The 27,220-nt window shown below is 40.9% G+C and overlaps 1 protein-coding gene across 1 annotated transcript in view; it reads right to left on the bottom strand.

The window, feature by feature from the left end:
* The window catches only part of DOC2B (double C2 domain beta), an 895,105-nt gene that overhangs the window by 204,092 nt on the left and 663,793 nt on the right, over positions 1–27,220 (bottom strand). Inside the window, exon 5 of the mRNA XM_044285947.1 lies at positions 1,000–1,126. Coding sequence (XP_044141882.1) covers positions 1,000–1,126 — 127 coding nt within the window. The remainder of the gene's footprint in view (positions 1–999; positions 1,127–27,220) is intronic.

Raw genomic sequence — 27,220 nt, 5'->3', positions numbered from 1 at the left:
GTCTTGTATCTTTTTTCACATTTTTGAAGGACGGATTCGGCATTCCGGTATTTTGAATGCCGGATCTGGCACTAATACATTCCTATGGAAAAAAATTCTGGCAAGTCTTCAGTTTTTTCGCCGGAGATAAAACCGTAGCATGCTACGGTTTTCTCTTTTGCCTGATCAGTCAAAATGACTGAACTGAAGACATCCTGATGCATCCTGAACGGATTACTCTCCATTCAGAATGCATGGGGATATAACTGATCAGTTCTTTTCCGCTATAGAGCCCCTGTGACGGAACTCTATGCCGGAAAAGAAAAACACTAGTGTGAAAGTACCCTTAAACTTCTTAGTAAATGTGATAAACTTCTATTAGAAAGTTTTGTGTGCATGCATTGATACCTGTAAAGAGGTCACTGTGCAGGGGGAAGAGGTGAACTGTGAACTTCAGTTTCCCAACATATAAGTTTGAGTGGCATGGAGAGAATGTACACTGGAAATAGGTGAGCGCTCATACTCTGTTCTCTAGAGATGAATGGTGCAGCAGCTCACATGCCTCATTTGGAGGCCACAAAGAGTATGGCAACCCCAGTCTCCTGATCAGTGCTGGTCCTAATCAGACCCCCACTGATCTAATACCCAGAGCACCCATCCTGCTAGCTAGAACACCATGTGGGAAGCGGGCAAGTTATCTTGACTGAAGTGAAAAATCAGATAACTGTATGTCCTGCTGCTGAATGTGTAGACCCTTGAGTCCACCTCATTTCTGGAGCTTTCTTGACTCCTGTGAGTAGAATCTGGTGTAAGAGTATACTCATATGCAATCAAATCAGAAATTTCTGGTTTGAGTAGAGTTGTCCATTATATTCTAACTAGACAATTTTAATAATACATAAATGTTATTTTCTGTACCATTATTTAGAAAAGTATGTTCTTTTTTTACACCAAATGAAACAGAAATACACACAATGAACTTGATGCATCCAAACTCTTCAAAAACAATTGTTTACTTACAGGTAGCTGTTTCTCTAGGCAGATGCTGAAATTTTTGGTTTGGTTGGGCTTCAGTTTCTTTAGAGGAATTCTTGTTTCACCGATGAATTCATTGTGGCGGAACTTATCCTCATCACAAACTGAAATTCTAGATATACAAGCACAAAAAACACAGTTGTCATGAACGTATATACTATTCAACTTAAATAAAGGATCAAACACTTAGGATACCAGTAAAAAGTACAAGCAGTCTTAATAGTACCAGCCCCAAAACCCATATCACAAGTCGGTGAATGAGAATCGTCAGTCAATAAGCCCCCATATATTGCCAACCATAGAGCACCAATATGTACTAGTCACATAGTACAGTCACAGCAAGAGTCCCCAGTGTCCGCCACAGAGCTCCTCCGCTACATTTTCCTCTAATTTGGTCTCATTTGTATAGCTTTTCTTTCAGTTTTGAGTAACATTGCAGAGGGCAGCTACTTACAGAAACCACCTACCTGTGGAACACAAGCATCATTTCCCATAATAGCACCATCTAGGACACTGATGGCTTATCATTAGGATATTCCATCAATGTCAGAGAGGTGTGGGTCTCATGTCTGGGACCCGTTCCTATCTCCAGAATGGGACTCCTAAAGTGAACAGAGAGCAGCCATGCGTGAATGGGCACCCTATGTTCACTGCTATGGGAGTTCAGAGAATAGCCAAGGGCTGGCTCGGCTATTTCTGTCAGTCCCATAGCGGTGAAGGGAGAAGTGGCCATGGTGCGCTCTCCATTCACCACTATGTGATTTCCAAAAATAGCTGAGCATACTCACCCAGCTATTTCTGTAACACCCATAGCTTTGAATGCGCCACATGGTCTCTTTTACTTCAGGGGCCCTGTTCTCTAGATAGAAGGAGGTCACAGAGGTTGAACCCGTATCTATCTGACATAGTAGGCATATTGTCCCAGATGGGCCATCTCCTTTAAATCCATTATTCTCTAGCTGAATTTGTTATAATATTTAAGAGAAGGAAACACCATGACACCCCCATTTGTACACCTCTGTATCATAACCTGTTGATTGCCAGTTTCATTAAGAAGATTGCTATTATCTAAAAAACTATTTCAATCACATGAGCTCCTAGTTGTTAAATAGGTGGTGGTCTGACCTCCAGTACCCTTACATGTTATTGCAGCAACCCTCTGAGGAGCACAACAATATGCCATTTGTAGCACTCCCAGGTCTGGGGTACTGCACAATTACTGGTCTCTGTGCATGGCATCAGCCAAGGATTTCTTTTAGGCACAAACACTTTTATGGGCAACACGTTGCAATTTCAAAACACAGACCATTTTAGTGAGAATGGCAATAAAGGTTACATATTATTACCTGATATAGAATACTTTGTCTGTGAAGCCTCAACCCTGATCTTCTACATGAACCACATGCAACCAGGGTGAAGATATTCTGCTAGATCTAATCGTCCATGAATGAAATATTGTGGCAATCTGTATCCCCAGCAATGATCCATCATTGCTCTTGACAAGAGCCACTTGATCATTCTGAACATTTTGATAGCTTCATGTTGATTCAGAATGGTTGCAAATGTAGAAATCCAATGGTTTTAAATCATGTTTTTTCACTATGATGTCATTATTTTGTACAAACATAAAATGCTTTCTTGTGCATCAAACAATCTTCATTTATCGCCACCCGGATGTGAAATAATTAACAGTGCACAAAAATACACCTTGTTTTTATCCATGAACACTGCTTTCTTTTACACTAAACTGAGCATTTATAAGGCAGTAATTACAGTCTTTCATAGCAGCTTGCATTTGTGCTTAAGAATGCTCCATGATATAATTTTTCTTATGTAAATGGCTTTTTAGGGCTTATTTATCTATATTATGATGTGGATGTCCTGGGTGAACTCTTGATATTTCAGTGCACAAGTCTTTTAAGTTGATATATATATATATATATATATATATATATATAAAACAAAGAAAATCCGCAGCACTCCTTGAAGTATAAAAAATTTGTAGTTTATTCACACATGTCAAATTTCGACATGTGTGAATAAACTACACATTTTTTATACTTCAAGGAGTGCTGCGGATTTTCTTTGTTCTTCCGTCTTGAATTGAGGGACCACCGCGGGCACCTTACAGCTACAGCTGCATGTGAAGGGAGTGCTGCCTGACCTTTTCTATGGATCTCTCTCTCTCTCTCTCTCTCTCTATGAGAAAAAAAAGAAAAAAAAAAGAGGACTGCACTCCAAATTGTGATGAAAATCCAAGCTGTTTTATTCACCCATAGTATGGCAAATCTTGTGACTTTTCAGCTCATACGAGCCTTCCTCAAGCTTCCCCCAAGTCTCCTCTATTGTCAGGAAACACTGGCCAATTTTACCTAGTGGCTTTGACAATATAGAAGAATTTAAAGTTCCTCCTTTATGCTCTTTTCGGAGAAGCCGAAATTTGGGAGACAAATTAGTTAGATCAGACGTTTGGCTCCACTCGCAAGGGCTGCTATCCATGCCACAATTGTGTTAATTGCCCCTACATGCTGAGGGGTGATTCATTTGTAAATCCAGCCTCTGGGAAGACAGTTCGAATCAAACAATATTTGACTTGTGATTCAACATATGCAGTTTATCTTTTATCGTGTCCCTGTGGACTATGGTATGTTGGGGAAACAACCTGGGATGTCAACAGATTAAACCAGCACAGGTATACCATTAGAAAAAAGAGACTGGATTTACCTGTACCTAAGCATTTTACTGAAGCAGGCCATTTAGAGCGTGATTTAAAATTTAGGATACTTGAACAAGTGCCCTTACCCATACGGGGTGGGGACAGGACGATACGTCTCAAAAGAAGAGAGCTCTATTGGATTTTTGAGCTCAAGACTCTGAAATCAAGGTGGCTCAATGTAGATTTCAGGGTAGTTTGACTCTCTCTGTCTTGTTTCGTGTTCTTTCTCCTTTTTGTATGTGTGTTGTCATTGTAGGTGACCCTTTGTTACCCTGTCTTGTGAATTTTATGTGGGGTTCTGATAAATTCTCCTCATCCCAAGTGTAAGGCTGTCTTTAAGTGCATCTGTTGAATTAAATTTATTAGTAATATTGCCTCTCTATATTTTTCAGATGAACGTGAAGTTACATCTGAGTATTGGAGTATCTCTAAGAATACTGGAGGATGGCAGGACCTACCGGCATTAAATAATTGTTATTTTTTATTTTTTCTATAAAATTGTACGGTCTATGGGTGGATGTCTGGGGCCTGGGATTTTCGTGGGGGCTGGGCATCGGTGGTGACCTGAGACGTGGCTCTTCCTGTCAGACATGAGGGCGGACGGTGGGCAGTGACGTGACACATGTGTGATATGGGTGTTAATGTGTGCTCTCCTAATGGGGCAAGTGTGGTACAGAGTCAGCCTGTGGTCAGGTCTCTGTCCACATATGCCCTAATTACCGGTGACTTCTGAGGGGTACTCGATCTGAGTCCTCTGACTTAGGAGACACTAATTTGAATGTATGTGATGCACGGCTATGCAGGGCCTTAATAATTAATTTGTTAACATTATGGGGATGAGGCGGATAAATATGTGAGTGGTTTTCCCACTGTTTTCATAGAAAACTGCTGGACCCCCTCTTTTGTTTCATGACACTGCAATTTGTGATCATAGATCGCTGCAAGCCCGCTACGTGCTGTGTATGTGTGCATCATGTGACTGGTCACATGATTGCCAAGTCTGCCGACTGTGTCCACCCATGTTTGGAAACGAGCGTGCGCAGTGTGCCTCTGCTGCCTGGCGGCCATCTTGGTTGCGGGCCTCCGATCTCTGCCATCTTTAGATAATATCGCGGTACAAGAGATGTCCCGCGCATGCGCCTTATCAAGTTCCGGACGTCGAGTGAACCCTGCTCTCTCCCCTAGTATGTGAGATCTCCATTTGAACTTTTTAAAATATTTACGCACCTGTATGTAATTATCGTTAATCATGTTTACAAATTAGAACTTGTTTATGGATTTTATATTTTATATGATATCACAAATGGAACACTGATATGAATTTTGTATAATGATTGATTATATATATATGTCATGAATTTGGATCATGTATTTTGCACCTTGTTATTAAAATTATTGTATAATCATGTAAATTATATTGTAATTTGGCATGCTTTATAAACACCTGTATGTGCACTGACTGTTATGGCTTGACAAAGGCTCCATAGAGAGCTGAAACGTTGCTGTTTTCACATGGGGGAATAAACACCCTATTTTTTCACTGATTTTTGTGTGCTGCCTTGGATTTTTTCTGTGCATATCTGAATTGGATCCAGTCCACGGTCTGCCCCAAGGAATTGCACCTTCCTAGTGTGTGCTGCTCATCTACTTTTTGTTATCTATATATATATATATATATATATCTATCTATCTATATATATATATTTTTTTTTTTACAGGGTTTTAATTCTGCTGCCTTGTGTAACCACTCAGAAAAATCATATTTTAAATATTTACGTGGTGAGTGACACTTGCGCTGCCTTGCTGTTCTCTCTGCAGCTGATATTACCACCAGAATTGCCGCTGCCTGGTATTGTGGGTAAGTGTCCAGCCTGATCGGACCAATATTTTAAATATTGACTGGCATTCGTCATATTGATTATTTCATCAGTAAAGTTAGAATTTAAATGGGTTATCCCATTATCAATGTAAAAAATGAAAATCAGACATCATATAGTGCATGGTAATCTCTTTCTAACAAAGCTAGAACCAGCCCTGCACCACACATGGATCCAGAGAGCTTCCCATTCATTGCTCTGCTGGATTTATATGAAGCTGACAGCTCAAAGGGAGTGTCTTTTCTTCTGCAGCTAAAGGGGTGTGTCTCAGCTCTCCCTATAACAGCTCAGGAGGCGTGTCCATGCTCTCCCTATCACAGCTCAGGAGGCGTGTCTCAGCTCTCCCTATCACAGCTCAGGAGGCAGGTGAAGGATGAAACTGAGCATGGACAAAGAAATAAGGAAAAAAAACAAAGAGAGGGTGGCGCTATACAGATACATTTTATTTAATAACTCTGTGGCTATGCAAAATTTTTGATTACATGCGATTACAAAAGTATTCAGATCCAGGTGCTGGTTTGAAAACTGTAGAATATTTCTCGTGGGACTTCTTTAATTTCATGGACAGAAAATTGAACTAAGGTTTAGAAAATGTGATTGTGGCATGACTGAGGTAAGTTTTGCCCTCCTATAGCTTTACCTAAAGCCCATAATAGCAGTTCTTACAATTGGACACACAATAATGGCTAGCAGTTTATAGCTCCTCCCACCCCACTAGTTACTTAGCTGCTCCTCTATTACTGCCCCTGTTGCTGCTTTGATATGCCCATGTAAAAGACATTACAGGAAATAGGAAAGAGCTGCATGGACATGGTCATGTGACCACAGCCCAGTACAGAAGATGGCAGCAATAAATGTAAAGAATGCATTAAAAAATTACAGCTATATTCATAAATTATTATTTTACACAATGTTGATGCAAACCAGGAAACCTTTTTTTAAATAAAAAATATAAAGTTGAAGCGCTACTATTTTCATGTATCCTAGGATTGGCACAAAAAAAGTTGTGAAATATTGCTCATCTTTTCATGGAGATAAATTTTCCTATACTGAACATTAATCTGTTACATAAATAAATAAAACATGCTTTATCCACTTGGTGCAATGGCACTATGTAATTAGAGCCTAAAGCTGTGAATGTATGATTATTGGATGACACAGGCACAGTGTGTGTCAACAGTTTTCACAACTAACACTCTGCCACCATTAAACTTATCACGTGCTGTGCCTGTTGCATCAAAATGCTTAAACAAAGGTTGGCGGCTCCCTAGATAACCACTTAAGTGCTCCTGTGATGCAATCTTGGGGTATGTCGATAGGTTGCTACTACAGCCAGGGTCTAAAGAAGGCCCCTCAGGTCTACCTTGTGTGTATAGCAGAGACAGTGCCTAAAAAGCTGCCTGTCCGTTTTACATTGACAGGCAAAATACACTTTATCAAACATCACTTCAGATAAAATTCCCTAGTGGGTTTAAAAATGTAAAAAAAAAGTCACACAAAATGTTCTATAAAGTAAAATAAAAACACAAAAATAACCATTTTGCCGTTCCAAAATGCTTTATTATGGAATACACATACATAAAAAGCTGAACCCAGAAATATCCCCATCTTCACCCCTCCGGCCCCCCTGATATGAAATGCTCTGAAGCTCTCCTTTGCCCTGCGCTGAATCAGCATTTTCTGGAGATCCGGTGACATAACAGGCTCTCCATGGGGAAAGCTAGGCGGAGGCCCCCGCCTATTGCAGTGTCCTACTATGTGTTATATGTGGGCACTTTAAACTTTTGAACTGCTATATTTAATGTATTGTGGTATCAAGCTGAAATTCCTATTATCAGGATGTTAGGAGGGTCATTACATTTATTCGCCCTTAGGTGGTGCTGGCATCACTGATATATATATCTGGGGTTTACTAATAAAGTTGGTTGAAGTTGAGGTAGACTGAGAGAAGGAAGGAAGTCAATGGAGGATGTGAACAAGAGCAGTCCACAATGTAGCTGCCATTTCAACCTCTTGGCCCTGATTAAGCCAAGGGAGTATTCAGAACAGTATTACAGCAGTCCAGCACAGACCAGTGAGTCTATAGCTGAATATAGAGACATTCTAGTGAAGATTAGAGCTAAATTAGCCAATGGACTTAACCAGCAACAGTGGCCGGGAGGAACTTAAAAGGTACCTGGACACAACCGGATTATTAGTGCAGAGAATTGTTCTTTACCACATGCCTCTATGGACATAGTGGACCTGAACCTTTCCAGAGAGCATCCTGCATAAATAATGTAGCAGAGAGTTTGCCTGCCACGAGGGAGAACGCCCTATTGGATTGCTCAACATAAAGTAAGAAGTTTATTATATTCAGTACCTGAGTGCTAGACAGTGGACAAAGAATAGAAAGAATAGAAAATAATAATTTCCCAGCCTGTTACAAGGAATACAGCTGAACCAATATTTGGATTGATTGCTTTGCCATGTACAAATGAACTCTATTGAGTACCTGAAGACAAGTGATTTGTTGCAGCCAAGATTAAACAAACATTCTTTATTCTACCCCTCTATACTGAGAGTGATTCATCAGGAACAAGTACATTTTTTTTACTCACCCTAAAGAGGTTCAAGAATGGTTGGATGATTTGGGGATAGGTTCCTGAATGAGCAAATATGATATTGGTGGAGTAAGTATAAAGGGGTCGGGGGCGGGGGGGTGGGAGGGGTAAAGGTTAAGAGGTTGGGGAACTGTTTGGTTCGTCCGGCCAGAATAGGGGTGGATGGGGTTTCGGTGGTCGCTGTGGAGTGCTCTCTCTCCCCCCTCCTCGGCCCGCCTCTGTGGTGGGTCCTAGGAGCTGTATGGGGATACACGAAAGTACATGAATAGAATATTAACATGGAATATACGCGGAATGGCTGAGAGAGCCAAGCGGGTGGTCATATTTGATGTAGTTGCGAGACATCTTCCTGCAATAGTATGCCTTATAGAAACGCATCTTATAGATGAGAACATTAATAAAGTAAAAAGGAAATGGGCCAAATATGACTACCATGCTTGTTGTTCGTCGTATTCCTGAGGTGTTCGTGTTTATGTGCATAGAAGTGTGGATTATATCCCAATAGCCCATAGAATTGATAAAGAAGGTAGATTTGTTTTCCTGCACTGCATCTAAATGGTACTGTTTGTATATTGGCATTTGTGTATGTCCCTCCTCCCTTCTCGATGTCTGTCATGTCAAACCTGGTGGACTTTATTGGCTCTAGAGCACGGTGTCCGGTTCTGGTAACTGGTGACTTTAATGATGTCATGGAGGCAGATAGGTATATCTAAGGACCATGTTTATAAAGTAGATAAGGAAAAATCATCACCGCTAAGAAGGGTCTTCTGGGGAAATGGCATTGACAGATATTTGGCGATATTTATACGGGAAAAAAAAAAGTGTTCTCTTGTTTCATCCAGGCAAATAATGCTATGTCCAGAATAGATTTAGCTTTAGCTAACCCTAATTTTTTGGAATGTGTAATCAAAATGAAATATAAAGTACATACGATATCCGATCACTCTCCAATAGTAGTTACAATAAAAACTGGGAACGTTAAAAAGAAAACAAGGAGCTTTAGGCTAAACCCCCACTGGATTAAGTTGGTTAAAGATTAGGAAAATATAACAAGGGAGATCCGGGAATTTTGGCTACTGAATGCTCCATTAGCGCCTTTGCATATAGTGTGGGACTCTTTTAAAGCGTTCTTGCGTGGAGTTTACATAGCTAAAATAAACTGGAAAGAAAAAGAATTTGTAGCAAAATAATTATCTCTTAAAAAAGGGGTCCAGAACCTACAGAGAGACTTAGTTAACAACACAAACAACACAAATTGCTATCCCCAAGATATCTAAAACACAAAAGGAATACCTGGATAAAGAAATATCTATTTTAGAAATAGAGGAGATCCTGGGTCAGGTGAAACCATTAAAATCACCAGGGTGTGACGGACTCCCCTTTGAAATATACAAGACTTTTTCGCAGGTGTTAATACCGGAGTTAAGAGCCACATTGTGCGAGGCCCAAGAAATAGGTGATTTACCAGACTCAATGAAAGAAGCAATAATTACATTGATCCCAAAAAAGGGTAAAGAACAACTAGACCCTAGCTCATATAGACCAATATCCTTGTTGAATACGGATGTTAAGATTCTGGCAAAAGTTTTGGCAGGTAGGCTTTCTAAGGTGATTAAAGGTATAATTCAAGAAGATCAGACAGGTGTTATACCTGGAAGAACAATATACTCAAATATTAGAAGGCTGTACCTCAATATTGAAGCTAACAAAACAGAAGCCGGCGAAAAGCTATACTCTCACTCGATGCACAAATAGCGTTCGATTGCATCGAGTGGGAGTATTTATGGGCAGTATTAAAAAAGGCTGGCATGTACTCCCTTTAATAAAAGAACTTAGAACCAAAATACATATCTGGAAAAAATAACCAATGTCAATTCAGGGCCGGGTGAATCTAATAAAAATTATTTTCCTTCAAAAAATATTATATGTTCTACAAAATGCTCCAATGTGGTTTAATGGGGGATTTTATCTGGAAAGGTAATACTCCCAGGCTGAGGAGAGAACTTCTTCAGCTCCCAGTAAGAGAGGGTGGACTGGCAGTCCCCAATTGGTTATTTTATTATTTAATAACGCAATATAGTCAGATAAAAGGAACTTTAAAAGGAATAGTGGGGAGGGAGGAGTTAATGAAAATGGGGTGGACTGGGGACACTGGGGAAAAATATTACAGGAAATAGGGTAATGAATTTAATGGAAAATATATTGGTGGAACTTAAAAAAATATTGTATATTAAGGGGTATTTGCACTACACACCTATTTGGAAAAACACAAATTTAAAGGAAGTGCAAAGGATCAAGCCTTACATAGATTGGGAGAAAAAGGGGGTAAAATATTTAGCGCAAATATTCGAGGAAGATAAACTGAAGGACTTTTCTACCTTGGCAAAGGAGTTTGGGATCCACCAAAAGGATAGTTATAAATAGCTCCAGATTAAAAACGCTGTTAGGATACCAGTTAACCCAAATAAATATAGAAAAGAACAATCAAATAGAATATATAAATTTACTAATGGAGGGGGAAAAAAAGGAATTACGGCAAAAAGCTATGGAATCTTGATGGAGGCAAAAAAAGAAGGGACTATAATACTAGCCAGAGTAAAGTGGGAAAAAGAGCTTTTATCCTTTACTGAAGAAAAATGGAATGATGCCCTTAGAAGTTACATTAGGGTCTCGGAAAGGACCTGACATAAAATCTCGCAGTTTTTTATAGTCCATAGGTTACATCGATCTCCTTGGGCGTTAAAGAAAATGGGGGTTAGAATTTCGGATAAAGTTTGTATATTGGGGGCTACTGCACATCTTAAAATTAAACAGAGAGATACAATCGGTGTTGAGTAAAGTATTATTCCAGGCCAGATTGCTGATACTTCGGAAATGGATAAATAAAGATCCTCCTACAGTGGGACAATGGCAGGAAGCAGTGCTTAATCTAATTAAGTTGGAACAGGCGTCTGAGAGATATAGTGATAAACAGAAAAAAATGGATAAAATATGGAAGAAATGGTTGAACCAGGGCCGAGGTGTTTGGAAAATTATTATTATTATTTATTTTTATTTTTTTCTTTCCCCTCTCTCTCTCTTCAATTGGGTGGGGGGTGGGTATTCGGGTTAAAATGTTAACATATGACTGAGTATTGTAAGACAGAGCCTTTGGATGGTCCGATATTGCATATATTTTTTTGTATTATGGATGAAGGAAAAATAAAGATTTAATAAAAAAATAAATAAAAAAACAACACAAATGTTACTGCGCAATCACGTTTTGAAGAAGCTAGATTGGAGTATAAAAACTATCTAATTGAGAAAGCACAACATTTCACAGGAGCTAAATATTTCTCTCAAGCAGGGAAACCTGGAAATCTTCTGTCATTCTTGATCCAAAACCAAAAAAGTATTAACAGAATAAAAAATATTAAATTGGGAAATGGAGAAATCACGACGTGCCCGGAGGAGATTGAGCGGGAGTTTGTAAAGTATTATAAAACCTTATATACAAATAACAAAAACCAGCAGGATGGAGATGTTGAAAAGTTCCTGGAGGATATAAACCTCCTAAAATTAACAGAGCAGGTGTGTAAAATACTAAATCGACCTATAGAATTAAAAGAACTATCAGAGGCTGTTGAGACTATTCAGGGAAATTCCTCCCCAGGTACAGACAGTCTTCCGTTCAAAATCTATCGCCAATATGGGGACACAATTCTGCCAATGTTACTACAGGGTCTAAATAACACTTATCAGACAGGTGAGCTCCCGGTATCTTTATCCGAGGCAGTGATTACACTGGTAAAGTTGAGAGAGAGATCGTGCGTATCCCCTGATCTCCCTCTTAAATACAGATTATAAAATCTGCGCAAAAATATTTGCTAATAGACTAAAAGGAGTCATCGAAAGGTTAATTCATCCAGATCAGACCGGATTTATACCCAAGAGATTGGTACAATCTAGCATACGCAGAGCTTTTTTAAATATGCAGGTTGAATAGGGAAGCGATTCCCGCTCCATCCTGTCATTAGACACAGAGAAAGCATTTGACAGGGTGGAGTGGGAATATCTCTGGAAAATAATGTATCGGATGAAAGTGGACAAATATTTTATTGGATGGGTCCAGATTTTATATAATCACCCCAAAGCCAAAATTAATATCAATGGAATATGGTCTGAGCAAATAAAGCTGTATAGAGGAACAAGACAGGGAGGTCCCCTTTCCCCTTTATTGTTTGCTCTATTTATAGAACCATTAGCAGCCAAAATCAGTTTAGGTATATTTCCGGATATAAAGTCAGGCTACTTTCACATTAGCGTTCGTGACTCCGCTTGTGAGTTCCGTTTAAAGGCTATCACAAGCGGCCCCGAACGCATCCGTCCAGCCCTAATGCATTCTGAGTGGATGCGGATCCGCTCAGAATGCATCAGTCTGGCAGCGTTTGGGCTCCGCTCCGCTCAGCAGGCGGACACCTGAATGCTGTTTGCAGCGTTCGGGTGTCCGCCTGGCCGTGCGGAGGCAAACAGATCCGTCCAGACTTACAATGTAAGTCAATGGGGACGGATCCGTTTGAATTTGACACAATATGGCTCAATTTTCAAACCGATCCGTCCCCCATTGACTTTCAATGTAAAGTCTGGACGGATCCATCTGAAGCTACTTTCACACTTAGAAAGTTTTCTAAAATATAATGCAGAAGGATCCGTTCTAAACGGATCCCATCGTCTGCATTATATGAGCGGATCCGCTCTGAACGCAAGTTTGAAAGTAGCCTTAACTGGACAAAATCAGTACTCTTACCACTGGACCAGGAAAGACCATAGAATGCTTTAGGAAATAGGGTATTATAAACCACGGAATCTATGGAATATCTGGGCACAAAGTTGAGCTCAAGGATATTAGACTTTGCAAGATTGAATGTTATCCCCCTCTTGACCAGATGTAAAAGTAAAATCTGTGTTTGGCAGAAGCTATCAATGGGACAGGTGGACAGAATTGCATTAATAAAGATGGTTTTGCTTCCCCAGATTTTGTATATTTTGGCGGCCTGTCCAGTTTGGATAGAGGATTGTTTTTTTAACCATCTAGAGCAGTGGTTCTCAACCTTTCTAAAGCCCTTAACACAGTTCCTCATGTTGTGGCGACCCCCAACCATTACATTTTTTTCCTTGCTACGTCATAACTAATTTTGCTACTGTTATGAATTGTAATGTAAATATCTGATATGCAGGATGTATTTTTATAAACCAAATAAATAACTTTAAAATAAATAATAAACAACAAATACCCCCTAAAAAATAAATCAGTGGTGCGCACAGTACCCCTCAAATAAATAAATCAGTGGTGCTTCAAGTCCCCCCCAAATAAATAAATCAGAAGTGCTCAGGGTCCCCCAAATAAATAAATCAGCGGGGCTTCAGGTCTCCCCCAAATAAATAAATCAGCGGTGCTCAGGGTACCCCCAAATAAATAAATCAGTGGTGCATCAGGTTTCCCCCAAATAAATAAATCAATGGTGCTCAGGGTCCCCCAAATAAATAAATCAGCGGTGCTTCAGGTCCCCCCCCCCCCAAATAAATAAATCAATGGTGCTCAGGGTCCCCCAAATAAATAAATCAGAGGGGCTTCAGGTCTCCCCCAAATAAATAAATCAGCGGTGCTCAGGGTACACCCAAATAAATAAATCAGTGGTGCATCAGGTTTCCCCCAAATAAATAAATCAATGGTGCTCAGGGTCCCCCAAATAAATAAATCAGAAGTGCTCAGGGTCCCCCAAATAAATAAATCAGCGGTGCTTCAGGTCCCCCCCCAAATAAATAAATCAATGGTGCTCAGGGTCCCCCAAATAAATAAATCAGAAGTGCTCAGGGTCCCCCAAATAAATAAATCAGCGGGGCTTCAGGTCTCCCCAAAATAAATCAGCGTTGCTCATGGTACCCCAAAATAAATAAATCAGCGGTGCTTCAGGTCCCCCCCAAAATAAATAAATCAATGGTGCTCAGGGTCCCCCAAATAAATAAATCAGAAGTGCTCAGGGTCCCCCAAATAAATAAATCAGTGGTGCTTCAGGCCCCCCCCCAAATAAATAAATCAATGGTGCTCAGGGTCCCCCAAATAAATAAATCAGAAGTGCTCAGGGTCCCCCAAATAACTAAATCAGTGGTGCTTCAGGCCCCCCCCCCAAATAAATAAATCAATGGTGCTCAGGGTCCCCCAAATAAATAAATCAGAAGTGCTCAGGGTCCCCCAAATAAATAAATCAGCGGTGCTTCATGTCCCCCCAAATAAATTAAGCCTTGCTCAGCCAAATAATTAAAATAAAATTAGCCAGGCTCAGCCAGGCTCAATTAAATCATTGGTGGCAGTGGTGCTTCGCGGCGGTGTCATTAACGAAAAAACTCGGACCTCAGCAGACAGGCTTACCTGTCCAGACGTCAGGCTCCTTCAAGCACAGGCAGTGATAGGACATCACTTCCTGTGCGCGAGGATAAGGGGCCGCTGCCGTTGTGCGGCCGACCCACATAGGAAGCCTCAGGCGACCCCCCGGAAAGGGCCGATCGACCCCCAGGTTGAGAACCGCTGATCTAGAGCGACTGCTGAATGATCTAATCTGGGGAAGAAAAAGGGTAAAACTCAAACAAAATATCTCTGGCTAGCGGAGGAGGACGGAGGACTATCGGTCCCCTTCTTTCAGGGATATTATTTAGCCTCCCAAGTTCAGTGGATAAAGTCAGGGGTAAATGATATAAAAGGATATTTGGAAGGGGGTTTTATCGGCCCAAAATATAATATATTTAGCATATTGGAGATGGGATTTATAAAAAATAAAGGGAAAAAATGCCCAATATGTCGAATGGTGGACCTGTCTTGGGGAAAGATAAAAAGAATATTGGGAATCTCGAACACTTTTCACCTTTGTGGTGTAATAGCAATATTGTAGAATTTCAATCAATCACGGACTATAAATATTGGGAAAATCACTGTCTTATTTATGTATCACAGTTAGTGAAGGATGGGATAATAAGAGCACTAAAAGAATTATGCCCTGGAATAAACATAGATTTGATGAGTCAATATCGATATTATCAATTAAAACATGCATTTGAAGCAACACAAAATAGGGAGTATTTTATCACCACAAAACACGAATTTATAGACTTTTGTTATCAACACACAACATCAAGGGTGACTACCCATGAAGTGTACAGGATAATAAGGAAGGGATTGGGGAAAATATTAAAATTTAATAGTGAGGAAAAAAGGGCAAAAGATATAGGATCAAACACAATAGAATGGGGGAATATATATAAAAATGACAATGATTTTTAGCAACTTTAGGATTATTTATTTTAATATTATTCACCGAATTTCTTTGACCCCATTACTGCTAAGCAAGATTTATAAAGAACGAGAATGTTGGAGGAGTTTGCTGACTACATCCATATGATATGGACTTGCCCAAGTATGCAATTGTACTGGCGAGAGGTCTACGGCTTGCTAAGTGCAGAGTCCCTAATATCTCTTCCATATAAATTGGAAGTGGCCATCCTAGGTTGTTTTCCATTATTAATTTGGGGGAAAAAATGAAAAAAAGGGTTTGGATAAGAGGCCTCATGGCGGCAAAAGTTATTATCGCAAGAGAGTAGGAATCAAAAAGAGCACCTAATATTTTATGGAATGGAAGAACCTATTGGCAAGGATTGAGAGGTATGAGAAATATGCGGTAGGTGCTGAATGAGTGCTACCGCTGCCCAGGGGGGTGGGGGGGAGAGAGATTTGGATGACCATTGGCGACTTCTACCAAGATGACAATCAAGGGGGTGGGAGAGTGGGTGTATGGGAGATAAGTATGGATAGATAGCGGGAGATCCAAGTCAATTGAAGTACTGAACGGAGAGTCTGTTAAATACTTTGGATAGTGTAAACTATGTATTAGCTCTATATTTTACTGTTTGTTCAGTGTGAGATATAATGTGACATTTCTGCTGTGCTGGCAGATCATGTATGGATGTACTCGGACTCAGCACTGTCAAATGTTATACTAACTTTGAATTATGAAGGGAAAAAAATGATTAAATAGAGTATAAAATAAATAAATAAAAGACGACAAGTGATTTAGTACAAGTTCTGTTGTTTACTCTAATTGACTCTTCATCCTTCTTACCAAATTCATTTGCACCTTACGGTGCTGGCGTCACGAACACAGGGGCCCAGCCAGAGCACCTTAAACATACCTATTACCATCAAGGGCACCTCAACTTCCATCTGGCTGGTGTTTCCTGCAGCAGAGAGTGCCCCGGAAGATTTAGTGCTGTCTTCCCCATCACGGCACGCTAGCCCAGGGAGGATCTGCTAACCGTGAGTAAATTAACTACTACCTCTATCGGCCCACTGTGCCTCACATGTTGCCCTTGCGGACCCGGTTGCTGCATTAGCAGTGAGCCCAGTGACGTCACCGGCACTAATGGGCGGGCTTTAGTGCTGCCCTAGTATTTAAAATGGCTAGGGCAGTTCTAAAGCCCGCCCATCAGAGCCGGGAACAGAAGAAGCCTCCGCCTAGCAGTGTAATAATATGTTTAAAAAAAGCATGAAATGCTTCGATGCTCATATCAAGGAGGCGGAGTAGAGGAAGAAAGGGATATGTCCAGGTTCAGTTCCGAACCCAGGCAACCCCTTTAACTGATATTGCTATAACTGTAATGGATGCATGGGAAAATAGAAAGCTGGTCTCGTCTAACAGCATTGCTTCTAGGAGAGATTATATATATATATATATAGGGTGTTCAGTAAAATATTCCCCACTTTTATCTGTCAGTTTCATATGGAATCCACCAGAAAATATCTCTGTATGCAGATGGCCGCACAGGGGTGGCGCGGTCCCTTGCTGTCACTGAAGTGGATGGGAGTGGTGACAGCAGCAGACGAGGGTGGTTGTAGTGCTCATGGTGGCTAACCCCACTCTTTCTCGCAATCTGTGGGCCGTGCACTCTTGGGATCTTGGGATCTTCTGCCCGATAGTGGTTGAGGTGCCCTTTATGGTGAATGATTGGCAGGGTGGAAGGCAGGAGAGCAGATGTATGGATAGAGAGCTAGCTGGCTGATGATGGATCGAGTCAAAGACCAGGCCTGTTTAAGTTACAATAAATAAATCCTGTCTTTACTGAATAAATAATGGGAGTTGTAGTACATATAGCAGCAATAGGCTGAATGCACACGGCCGTGCGCTCCTGACGCCGTGCGCTCCTGCTCTCAGGAGGAATCCAGCCCGTGGTTCCACGGACCGCTCACGGCCGTGAAACGCGGCCGTGTGCATTCGGAAAAAAAGGCACAGTTCTGAGGTATATTACAGAGAAGACTTTTCCCAATAGTTGTGTATAGGCAGTAGCAATCACAGTAATAATCCCTGAGTCTCCCTCTTAGTACACTTTGCAATCTTCCCAAATGACCACAGGCATAAAAGTCTATTCTAGTTAACACTTTCTGCAATTCTTAAGCTGTGGGGAGCAAGTCTTTTGCCATAAAGTAGCTAATGACTTACTGCCTTTATCCAGCATGGCCTTGAAATGGCTCTCTACCATCAAAGAGTTTCCATTCTCTTAGTCTCAGAGGTAGTCTTTCAGTGATATTGTTTTCTGGCAGTGTGCAGCCTAAAGAATTGTGTTTTCCTGTATCAGGCTTCTTTTTAGGCCTACTTTTCAGGAACTCACAGAAGCGAACCTAATCTCTAGGTTTGGTGACTAGACAGACACTCTACTCTACAAACTGAGAGGGGAAGAGGGCTGATTCAGCCTGTTTCCTGGCAACCTAACCTCGGACCATTAGGGATACATAGTGCATAAGTAAATAAGTGCGTTACAACCTTTAACCCTTTAGCAGAAGTTTAATTCTTTAGCAGAGATCCTTTACGACTTTAACCTTTTTTTGCATATAGGCCCTTGTATTAAACTGTAGGCCTATTGAAGTACAGTTTCGCTCAAAGCAGCCTATGGGAGCTGTATCACAGTTTTTATAGTTCAGAGAATTTTCAGAACTGTAAAGCACTCGTGTGAATGAGCCCTTACTGAATGTCCAAAAATCTGCATGCACTAGTAATAGTAATAGGTTTAGAAAAAAAAACTAAATACTGGTTTCTAATCATTTAGTCACTTGTCTAGATAATCAAATATTTTACATAATTTTTCCCACAGGGTTTTCTCAAATATAATGTACATGTTTATTTAATTCCAAAAGATTAAATATCTCTTATAAGTCAAATAAAAATAGACTTGTTTCAGTTTCAGACTTACATACTCCATGTGCCAGACGTCTCATACATATTTTTTACTTACAAATGTCTAGAACTTCAGGATCCTTTTAATTTTCTGTTTATGTCAGAATCAGTTTTTCTAACCATTCATCATTTGCATCTGGCAATTTATGATTAAAAATCTCCTATATTGCTAAATGTATGTGGACTCCTGTCCATCACTAGTGAAAAGCGGTGTAGGCAATATTCGTTTTCACGATATTCACAATAAATTAGCAAATTCTAGAATTCGTGATCTCCAATCATTATTTTCGCAATTGCTCAAAACGGCACTAATGATGCACATATTTTTTGCGCAATACATGCAACTTCACATTTTATCAGGTCTGAGTAGATATTACTGATTGGTGCACTAAGTATTGTTGTGACATCACAGCACTATGTCTGTAGCATGTATGTACGGACAGCAGAGAAACAGTAATTCCTATCACACTACCTAACACCCTGCACTGGAACCAATCAGCTACACTATATCACTATCTAACCTACACTGACCATCTCCCACGATCTGTATTATATATATGAGTCATCTAACTATCTAATGTAATTGGATAAGGAATAGGATCCAGATGAAAGCACAGAGCACAGCAATGTCACTGCTCTCTCTCTGAGAACTGCAAAAAACAGCAGAAAATGGCTGCTGGGGAGTTTCTTATATAGTAAGGGGTAGGCAACTTTCCCATTGGTTGCTAGGGATGTTGCTAAGCTCTGACAAAGACATTGCAGACTTCTCATTGGCCCAGAAGGGAAGTTACTGATGGAAAAAATATCTAGAATATTCGCGATTATGAATATATAGCACTATATTCTACATCTTCGCAAATTCTCGAAGTGCCAAAAATTCAACATTAGAATATTCGCAATCAACACTATCCTTCACACCTATATGAGTTTTTTTGGACAGCCCAATCTAAAACCAGTTTGGGTCTCCTTTCATGTCCATCATGTCTATCAGCCTTCAATCTTCTAGGAAAGCTTTGCACAAGTTTTTGGGCTGTATTTGTTGGAATTTGTGTCCATTCAGTCAAGAGTGTAACAGACACTACTTTTTATGAATTCATCCTAAATATATTTGATGCTGTTGAGGTCAGGGCTCTGCACAGGCCTCTTGTCTTCCTCCACAACAAACTTATCAAATTATGCGGGTCATTTATTAAGACCGGCCTTTTAGATCCTGGTGGTGGATGCCTCAAATGTATGTAGTGGCACCGGCCTCTGCATAATTTCGGCGTATCCAACGCCTGTCTAAATCTATGCCAGCTTCCTTGCTGGCATAGATTTAGACCATTTTCTATGCCTAAAACAGGCACAAAAAATGAGAAATGAGATGGGCCTGCCATCCCGCCCCCTTCCCCACCAATACCGCACACCCTTTTTTAGACTTGGCATAAGTGGGGAAAAGTTGCAGATTGCAGTGCAAATAACCTTTTGCGACAAATATACGTCAAAAGTGGTGTATATCTGTTAGTAAATGACCCTCTATGTCGTTATGGACCTTGCTTTTTGCATTTGGGCAAAGTAATATCTGAGCCACAAAGTTGGAAATATAAAATTGTCCAAAATGTCTTAACATTAACATTAGCCTGGATTGCAAATACAGAGCCTATGCAAAACCCAAAAAACAGCTACCATTATATCCTTCCACCTGATTTTTCAGTGGGCACTATGCATTCCGGTAGGCAGAACTTATGGTTGAATCGGGAAATCTAGCGGATCAGAAATGTTATGAGCTGACTTGTGGCAAAGATGGCAAAGAGATTGAATATAATTTATTAAAAAACAATTTCGTCAGATAAATTTAATGGGGTTATCCAACACTAACAAATGCTCCCCCATATGCCAGGCCCTTCACACTGATTATACTTACCTTGCTACCTGCTCCCTGCACTGCTCCTGGTCCCTGCACTGCCGCAGCTGTTTCTCGTTGTGCGCAAATGAAAACCGGTGTAGGGGGGGGGGGGGGAATAGGGTGCAGCCAACGGCAGACCGTGACTGGGACGAGCTTCTCTAGCATCGCCGGTGACACTAGGGAATCTTGTGACACTAGGGGGAGCATTGGCTGCTCCCCCTTTTCATCTGCACATGGGAGAAGCATCTGCAGCTGTGCGGGGACCAGAGTGGCACAGGGAGCTGGTAGCCAGGTAAGTAGAATTAGTGTAAGGGGCCCGGCATATGGGGGAGCATTTGTTAGTGTCGGATAACCCCTTTAACTATTGTAAAGAGTGTTAGTAGTGTTATTGGTCCAATACTTGTAATAGTACCTAAATCTGAACATTGCATTGTATTTAATACAGAAGATTTGTCCACGACTGGATATTGTTTAATGGATTATTCATTCTCTTTTGTAGCAGTTAGTTTGTAAGTTCTCTGAGATGGCTATAAAGAGAATATACTTAATGAAATGCATTTTTTATTACCTTGAGCCATTTAAAAAGTCACTGTGCCACATTAATGTTTGACTTTTTTTTCTCTCCAATGACTTTAAATTAACCTTGTCTGTCTATGAAACTTGAGTCAGACATCACCAAATATGACAAATCCATTTGTTGTTTAAAGTTATGAAATGAGAATATTAACTAGTCTTTTATTAGCGAAATAGAAAACATTCTAATTATGCAGGAGATCTTGTAGCAAATGTTTAAATGTTGCTTGGGGTTTTTGAATATATTATATTGAGAATGAATATTAATGAGAAGAATTGAAAAATCTGCATTTTAGAAGAAAAAAGTCTCAATCAAAAGTGTGCCCGAATGTAACATTTTTATTATGACTATTATTAGTTGTGTTTTTAGTTATTTTAGTATATATTCTATTTTTTAGCAATTAATGCAATAACAGTAATGATATATTCTGAATTTGTGTCTGTATTCTGGATGAAGCATTCAGACACTCTGTGGTTTTACTAACCAAATTTACATCATTATAGAACCCTATTGTGAATTGTGATCAAGATTCAGTTCAGAAGAACTGTGAGAAGTCAAGTGGTGCATCCATAATTGGATCCTTAAAGTAGCCACATTAAAGTAATTTTCTGAGACTAAGATATTGATGGTGCATCCATGGGATAGGTAATTACAGAGGACCTGTCACCAGTTTTTTCTTTTATAAAAAGCTATTGCAGCAGACCACTTCACAGCAGGGGAGAAGACAAGCTGATCTTGTGAGATTTGGTAAATCTCACGGGAACAGGCTATGTAAGTGAATACAACAAGTACTATGCTCACTTACATAGCCAGTTCCCATGAGATTCACCAAATCTCAAGGGAATAACTTGTTTTTTCCCATGCAATGACGCAGTCCACAGCTATTGGACAGCAGCACAGACAGGTAGAAGGAGAAGCTCACTGAGTAGAGTAGACCAGGTCTCCTCCTCCCTGTACTGATGCTAGCAATAAGCATATTAAATGCAAAAACTGGATGGGGGCATACCAGCACAATGGAGGAGCAGAATATAAAAACAAATAGTGGAATAGCATCTCCTAAACCTGGACTACAGTATGAGGTATTGCTTTAAAAAAAAAAAAAGCCTCTAATATCAGATTGGTAGAGGTCTGACACCTGGCATCTCCAATGATCAGCTGTTATATGCAGCCTTATTTTCAGGACCTAAACAGTGTATGGAGTCGTAACAGCACAGTTCCATGCTCTGTATAGATGCCATTCTCAGGTACTGCATCGAAGCTCACACTCATTTGTACAGAAGCATGACGAATACACTGTATATAGAGATGTGGTATTCTGGCTCCATACACTGCTGGAACCACTGCTGTAGTCAACAATTGATCATGTGGGGTGTCAGGTGTTGGACTATGCACAAATCTGATGTAGATGACCTATCCTATGGAAATATCTTAGTCCTGGAAAACGCCTTTAAGGCCATATAAAATCCTCCTATCACGGCCCTGGCCCTGGAGCATCGGTGTGAGGATTGCCACTGTGAATAGTTATTGCAGCCAGAGCCCCTACCGCTTCCATCCTCTGCTCCACTCCCACTCCTCCGGGGCTTGCGGCATGCGTCTAAGTTGAAAGAGGTTGGAATGACAAACCACAGGAAAATATCTAGCATCTGTATAACCTTTACCATGCCAGAGTGGCAACCTATATCCCAGCAAGGGGAGATGCCACCAAGTATTAATGTTACCCTTTCTCAGCCCTGCGCAGAATCCGAAATAAAGGGGACACCACCTTGGTTGTGTGATCGTTGACCAAGCACCACTAGCAGAATACTTTGTCAATAAGTTACGTTTTCCAGGCGTTCTCTTTTTGTGTGTCCCCGGAGCTCAGTCAATGTTAGACATTTACAGTAGCTAGAGCAGGACCCTCTTTGTGGTGCCTATGTGCAGTAGCACAAAATTATTGTTTACCTCTGCTCCCGTGGCTGAACTCAACCCCTTCAGTGGATTTTCAGCTAAAGATGGAGAACCCCTCTCTTTTCTACAGAATTTGTACAAGCCTGCTTCATGATCCTGCAGAAAGTGCTTCAGAGTGACAAATGATGAGGGCAACTATATTTCCTGTTTACTTTTATCAATCATCTTTTATGACTAGTAGTGTTCCTTTAACATTGGTATCTTCTTGTGTCAGAGACTTTCGCAGGCACTAGGTATGACTGCTACCTCAGTATCCCTGATAGCACACCAGTGGTATCGGCAGTGTAGACTAATGATGGTGACTTTTCTCTTTCCCATACCGGGGAAGCTCTCATGAAAGCTTATTATTTCATGTTTCCTGGTGGCTTCACACAAGTAATGGTGGGTTCACATAAACGTTATGGATTCTGTTTTTGTTTTCTGTTATAACATGGTTATAACAGAAAACGGAATCCATAAGACAGAAGTCAAAATGGAAGCCTTTAAGAGGCATTCCGTCTTGATCCGTCCTGGTTTCCATTATGCAGGAGTCCAGACTTTAAAAGGCATTCTGTTTTACTTTCCGTCATAATAGAAGTATATGGGAATCATAACAAATCCGTCTGGTTCTTGCATAATGGGAACCAGACAGATCCGTTATGAATCCTATAGACTTCTATTATGACGGATAAAAACAGAATGCCTCTTAAAGGCATCCGTTTTGACTTCCGTCTTATGGATCCTGTTATTTTGCGTTATAACCATGTTATAATGGAAAACAAAACCGGAATCCATAACGCTGATAAGAACCCACACTAAACTATGTGTGCCTTTCAAGGGTATATTCACACACAGCACTTGTGCAGATATTTCTGTGGACAGTACTCATAGCCCTCAATATGGTTATTTCTACACCATGTGATTTTATAAAGCTCATTTAGATGTTGGGGATAATTTAAATCTTGATGCAAACACATGCATAATTTGCTGCAGTTTAAAGCAAGTACATTGGCACTGTCGTAGAACCATACTAAAAATAAATGCATTTGGCTAATTGGCTGTTATAGTGATGATTTTTCAGACCAGTAAGTTTAATAATATTTACAAAATGAATATAATCTCTATTCAGTCTAAGAAGCCAATTGTGATTTAGGCCTCATGCACACGACAGTATTTTTTCACGGTCCGCAAAAACAGGGTCCGTAGGTCCGTGATCGTTTTTTCGTCCGTGGGTCTTCCTTGATTTTTGGAGGATCCACAGACATGAAAAGAAAGTCGTTTTAGTGTCCGCCTGGCCATGCGGAGCCAAACGGATCTGTCCTGAATTACAATGCAAGTCAATGGGGACGGATCCGTTTGACGTTGACACAATATGGTGCAATTGCAAACGGATCCGTCCCCATTGACTTTTAATGTAAAGTCAGGAGTCCCATTATACCATCGGATCTGAGTTTTCTCCAATCTGATGGTATATTTTAACTTGAAGCGTCCCCATCACCATGGGAACGCCTCTATGTTAGAATATACTGTCGGATATGAGTTACATCGTGAAACTCAGATCCAACAGTATATATTAAAACACAGAGGCGTTCCCATGGTGATGGGGACGCTTCAGGTTAGAATATACTAAAAAACTGTGTATATGACTGCCCCCTGCTGCCTGGCAGCTGCTGCCAGGCAGCAGGGGGCAGACCCCCCCGTTTTTAACCCCCTCCCCCTCTGTATTTAACTTATAGTTAACTCATTGGTGGCCAGTGGGCCCCCCCTCCCTCCTCTGTAGTTAACTCATTTGTAGCCAGTGGGCCCCCCCTCCCTCCCCTGTAGTTAACTCGTTGGTGGCCAGCCCCCCTCCCTCCCCTGTAGTTAACTCATTGGTGGCCAGTGGGCCCCCCTCCCTCCCCTGTAGTTAACTCGTTGGTGGCCAGTGGGCCCTCTCCCCTCCCCCCCTCCTAATTAAAATCTCCCCCCCTATCATTGGTGGCAGTGGAGAGTACCGATCGGAGTCCCAGTTTAATCGCTGGGGCTCCGATCGGTAACCATGGCAACCGGGACGCTACTGCAGTCCCGGTTGCCATGGTTACTTAGCAATTTGTAGAAGCATCATACTTACCTGCGAGCTGCGATCGGTACTCTCCACTGCCACCAATGATAGGGGGGGAGATTTTAATTAGGAGGGGGAGGGAGGGGAGGGGGGCCCACTGGCCACAAACGAGTTAACTACAGGGGAGGGGGGGCCCACTGGCTACAAATGAGTTAACTACAGAGGAGGGAGGGGGGGTCTGGCCACCAACGAGTTAACTACAGGGGAGGGAGGGGGGGTCCACTGGCTACCAACGAGTTAACTACAGGGGAGGGAGGGGGGGGCTGGCTACCAACGAGTTAACTACAGGGGAGGGAGGAGAGGGGCCCACTGGCTACCAATGAGTTAACTACAGGGGAGGGAGGGGGGGGGGGGCTGGCCACCAACGCGTTAACTACAGGGGAGGGAGGAGGGGGGCCCACTGGCTACCAATGAGTTAACTACAGGGGAGGGAGGGGGGTCTAGCCCCCTGCTGCCTGGCAGCACCTGCCAGGCAGCAGGGGGCAGTCATGTACACAGTTCTGTTAGTATATTCTAACTAGAAGCATCCCCATCACTATGGGAACGCCTCTGTGTTAGAATATACTGTCGGATCTGAGTTTTCACGAAGTGAAAACTCAGCTCTGAAAAAGCTTTTATGCAGACGGATCTTCGGATCCGTCTGTATGAAAGTAACCTACCGCCACGGATCACGGACATGGATGCCAATCTTGTGTGCATCCGTGTTCTTTCATGGACCCATTGACTTGAATGGGTCCGTGAACCGTTGTCCGTCAAAAAAATAGGACAGGTCCTATTTTTTTGACGGACAGGATACACGGATCATGGTCTCGGCTGCAAAATGGTGCATTTTCTGATTTTTCCACTGACCCATTGAAAGTCAATGGGTCCGCGAAAAAAAACTGAAAACGGCACAACGGCCACGGATGCACACAACGGTCGTGTGCATAAGGGCCTAAATCTGTTTACACATAAAGAAGGAAAAAGTTCAGAAGAACTTTTATAGGCATTCTATTCAAAACTTCCATTACAATATGAAATACAGGCTCTACCCATGACAGGTGAGTTGATTTTTCAGTGAATATGCCTTAACTGATGCTCTTAATATGTCTGAAAAAAGGTAACATTTTTATCCTGTTAAAAAATCTTATGTTTCAATTTTCACTGAGAGGTGAAAGAAATGTCACTTAGGTGAAATATCAACTGGGAGAGATTAAAATCGAACACTGATCAAATAACGGAATCTCCTAGAAGACTTTCATTATCAGCCTTAGTCTTCAGCCTTCATTACACAGCCTTCATTATCGGCCTTCATTACACAGCACACATTAAAGTCTAAGAGATATAGAATAAAAGCTGATAAGCCATACACAAAGAACTGGGGCACTTGCTGCTGACATGAACAATAACTACTCAACATGTTAACCATTAAAACTAGTGTTACATGTACGTTTAAAAAAACTAAAAAATAAAATATATTTTTTTTATTCAATTGTAAATACAAAAAAAAGTCACATGACCAGAAAATAACAATGCTAAGGCTAAGCAACTCAACATACTTCAAAATAGAAATGCAATCAATTATGTAAGTTATCAGAGTAAGTTCTAGTGCCACTTCAACCAATATTTGAGTTCTGTATGTGGACCATTTTTCGGCCAGCCGAATCACTGATGACAGAAACCAGCCAGATCCCCGCCGGGTCCCATTATAGTCAATAGGATCTGGCAGTACTCCGACCCCATCCGTCTAAGCTGGGTATAGTGAATTTGGTTCTGAATTTCCTGAACAGCATGCCGTAGAGTTTAAACGCATATGTGAAAGTACCCTTGGTTATCAACATTTGGAAAGCTTACTTCATGCGAGTACAGAAAAATTACCCTAGATATCAAAGGGAATATTGGTTGATACCCATAAGAAGAAACACTCAAAACATTTCTTCCATGATAAATACAGTATGTATAATGGCATCCAATGAGACATTCTGCACAATAAATAATGTAGGAAAGCATTTGTGTAAAGAAGTTCCCATATTCGAACGCCCCCATAGAACATCATTGGTTGCGACTTTTTCAGCTACTCCATTACAGAGTCAAGACGTGCATGAATGAGGTCTTATTATGATCAAAATCCTGCTTTCTCTGCTATTTAGCCTCTCTGAACGAAGTGGGAAGAGAGAACTATGTATGAGAAATTAGATATATTTCTTGTGTTAGATGACTGATTAATCAAAGGTTACAAAATATACTCAATATTTGCAGTAATTAGACATTTGTAGAATTACACATATG

The sequence above is a fragment of the Bufo gargarizans genome, chromosome 3 (assembly GCF_014858855.1).
Source record: "Bufo gargarizans isolate SCDJY-AF-19 chromosome 3, ASM1485885v1, whole genome shotgun sequence".
Classification (NCBI taxonomy): domain Eukaryota; kingdom Metazoa; phylum Chordata; class Amphibia; order Anura; family Bufonidae; genus Bufo; species Bufo gargarizans.
Note: the sequence above shows the minus strand (reverse complement) of the source record. Positions and strands in the feature narration are given on the sequence as shown.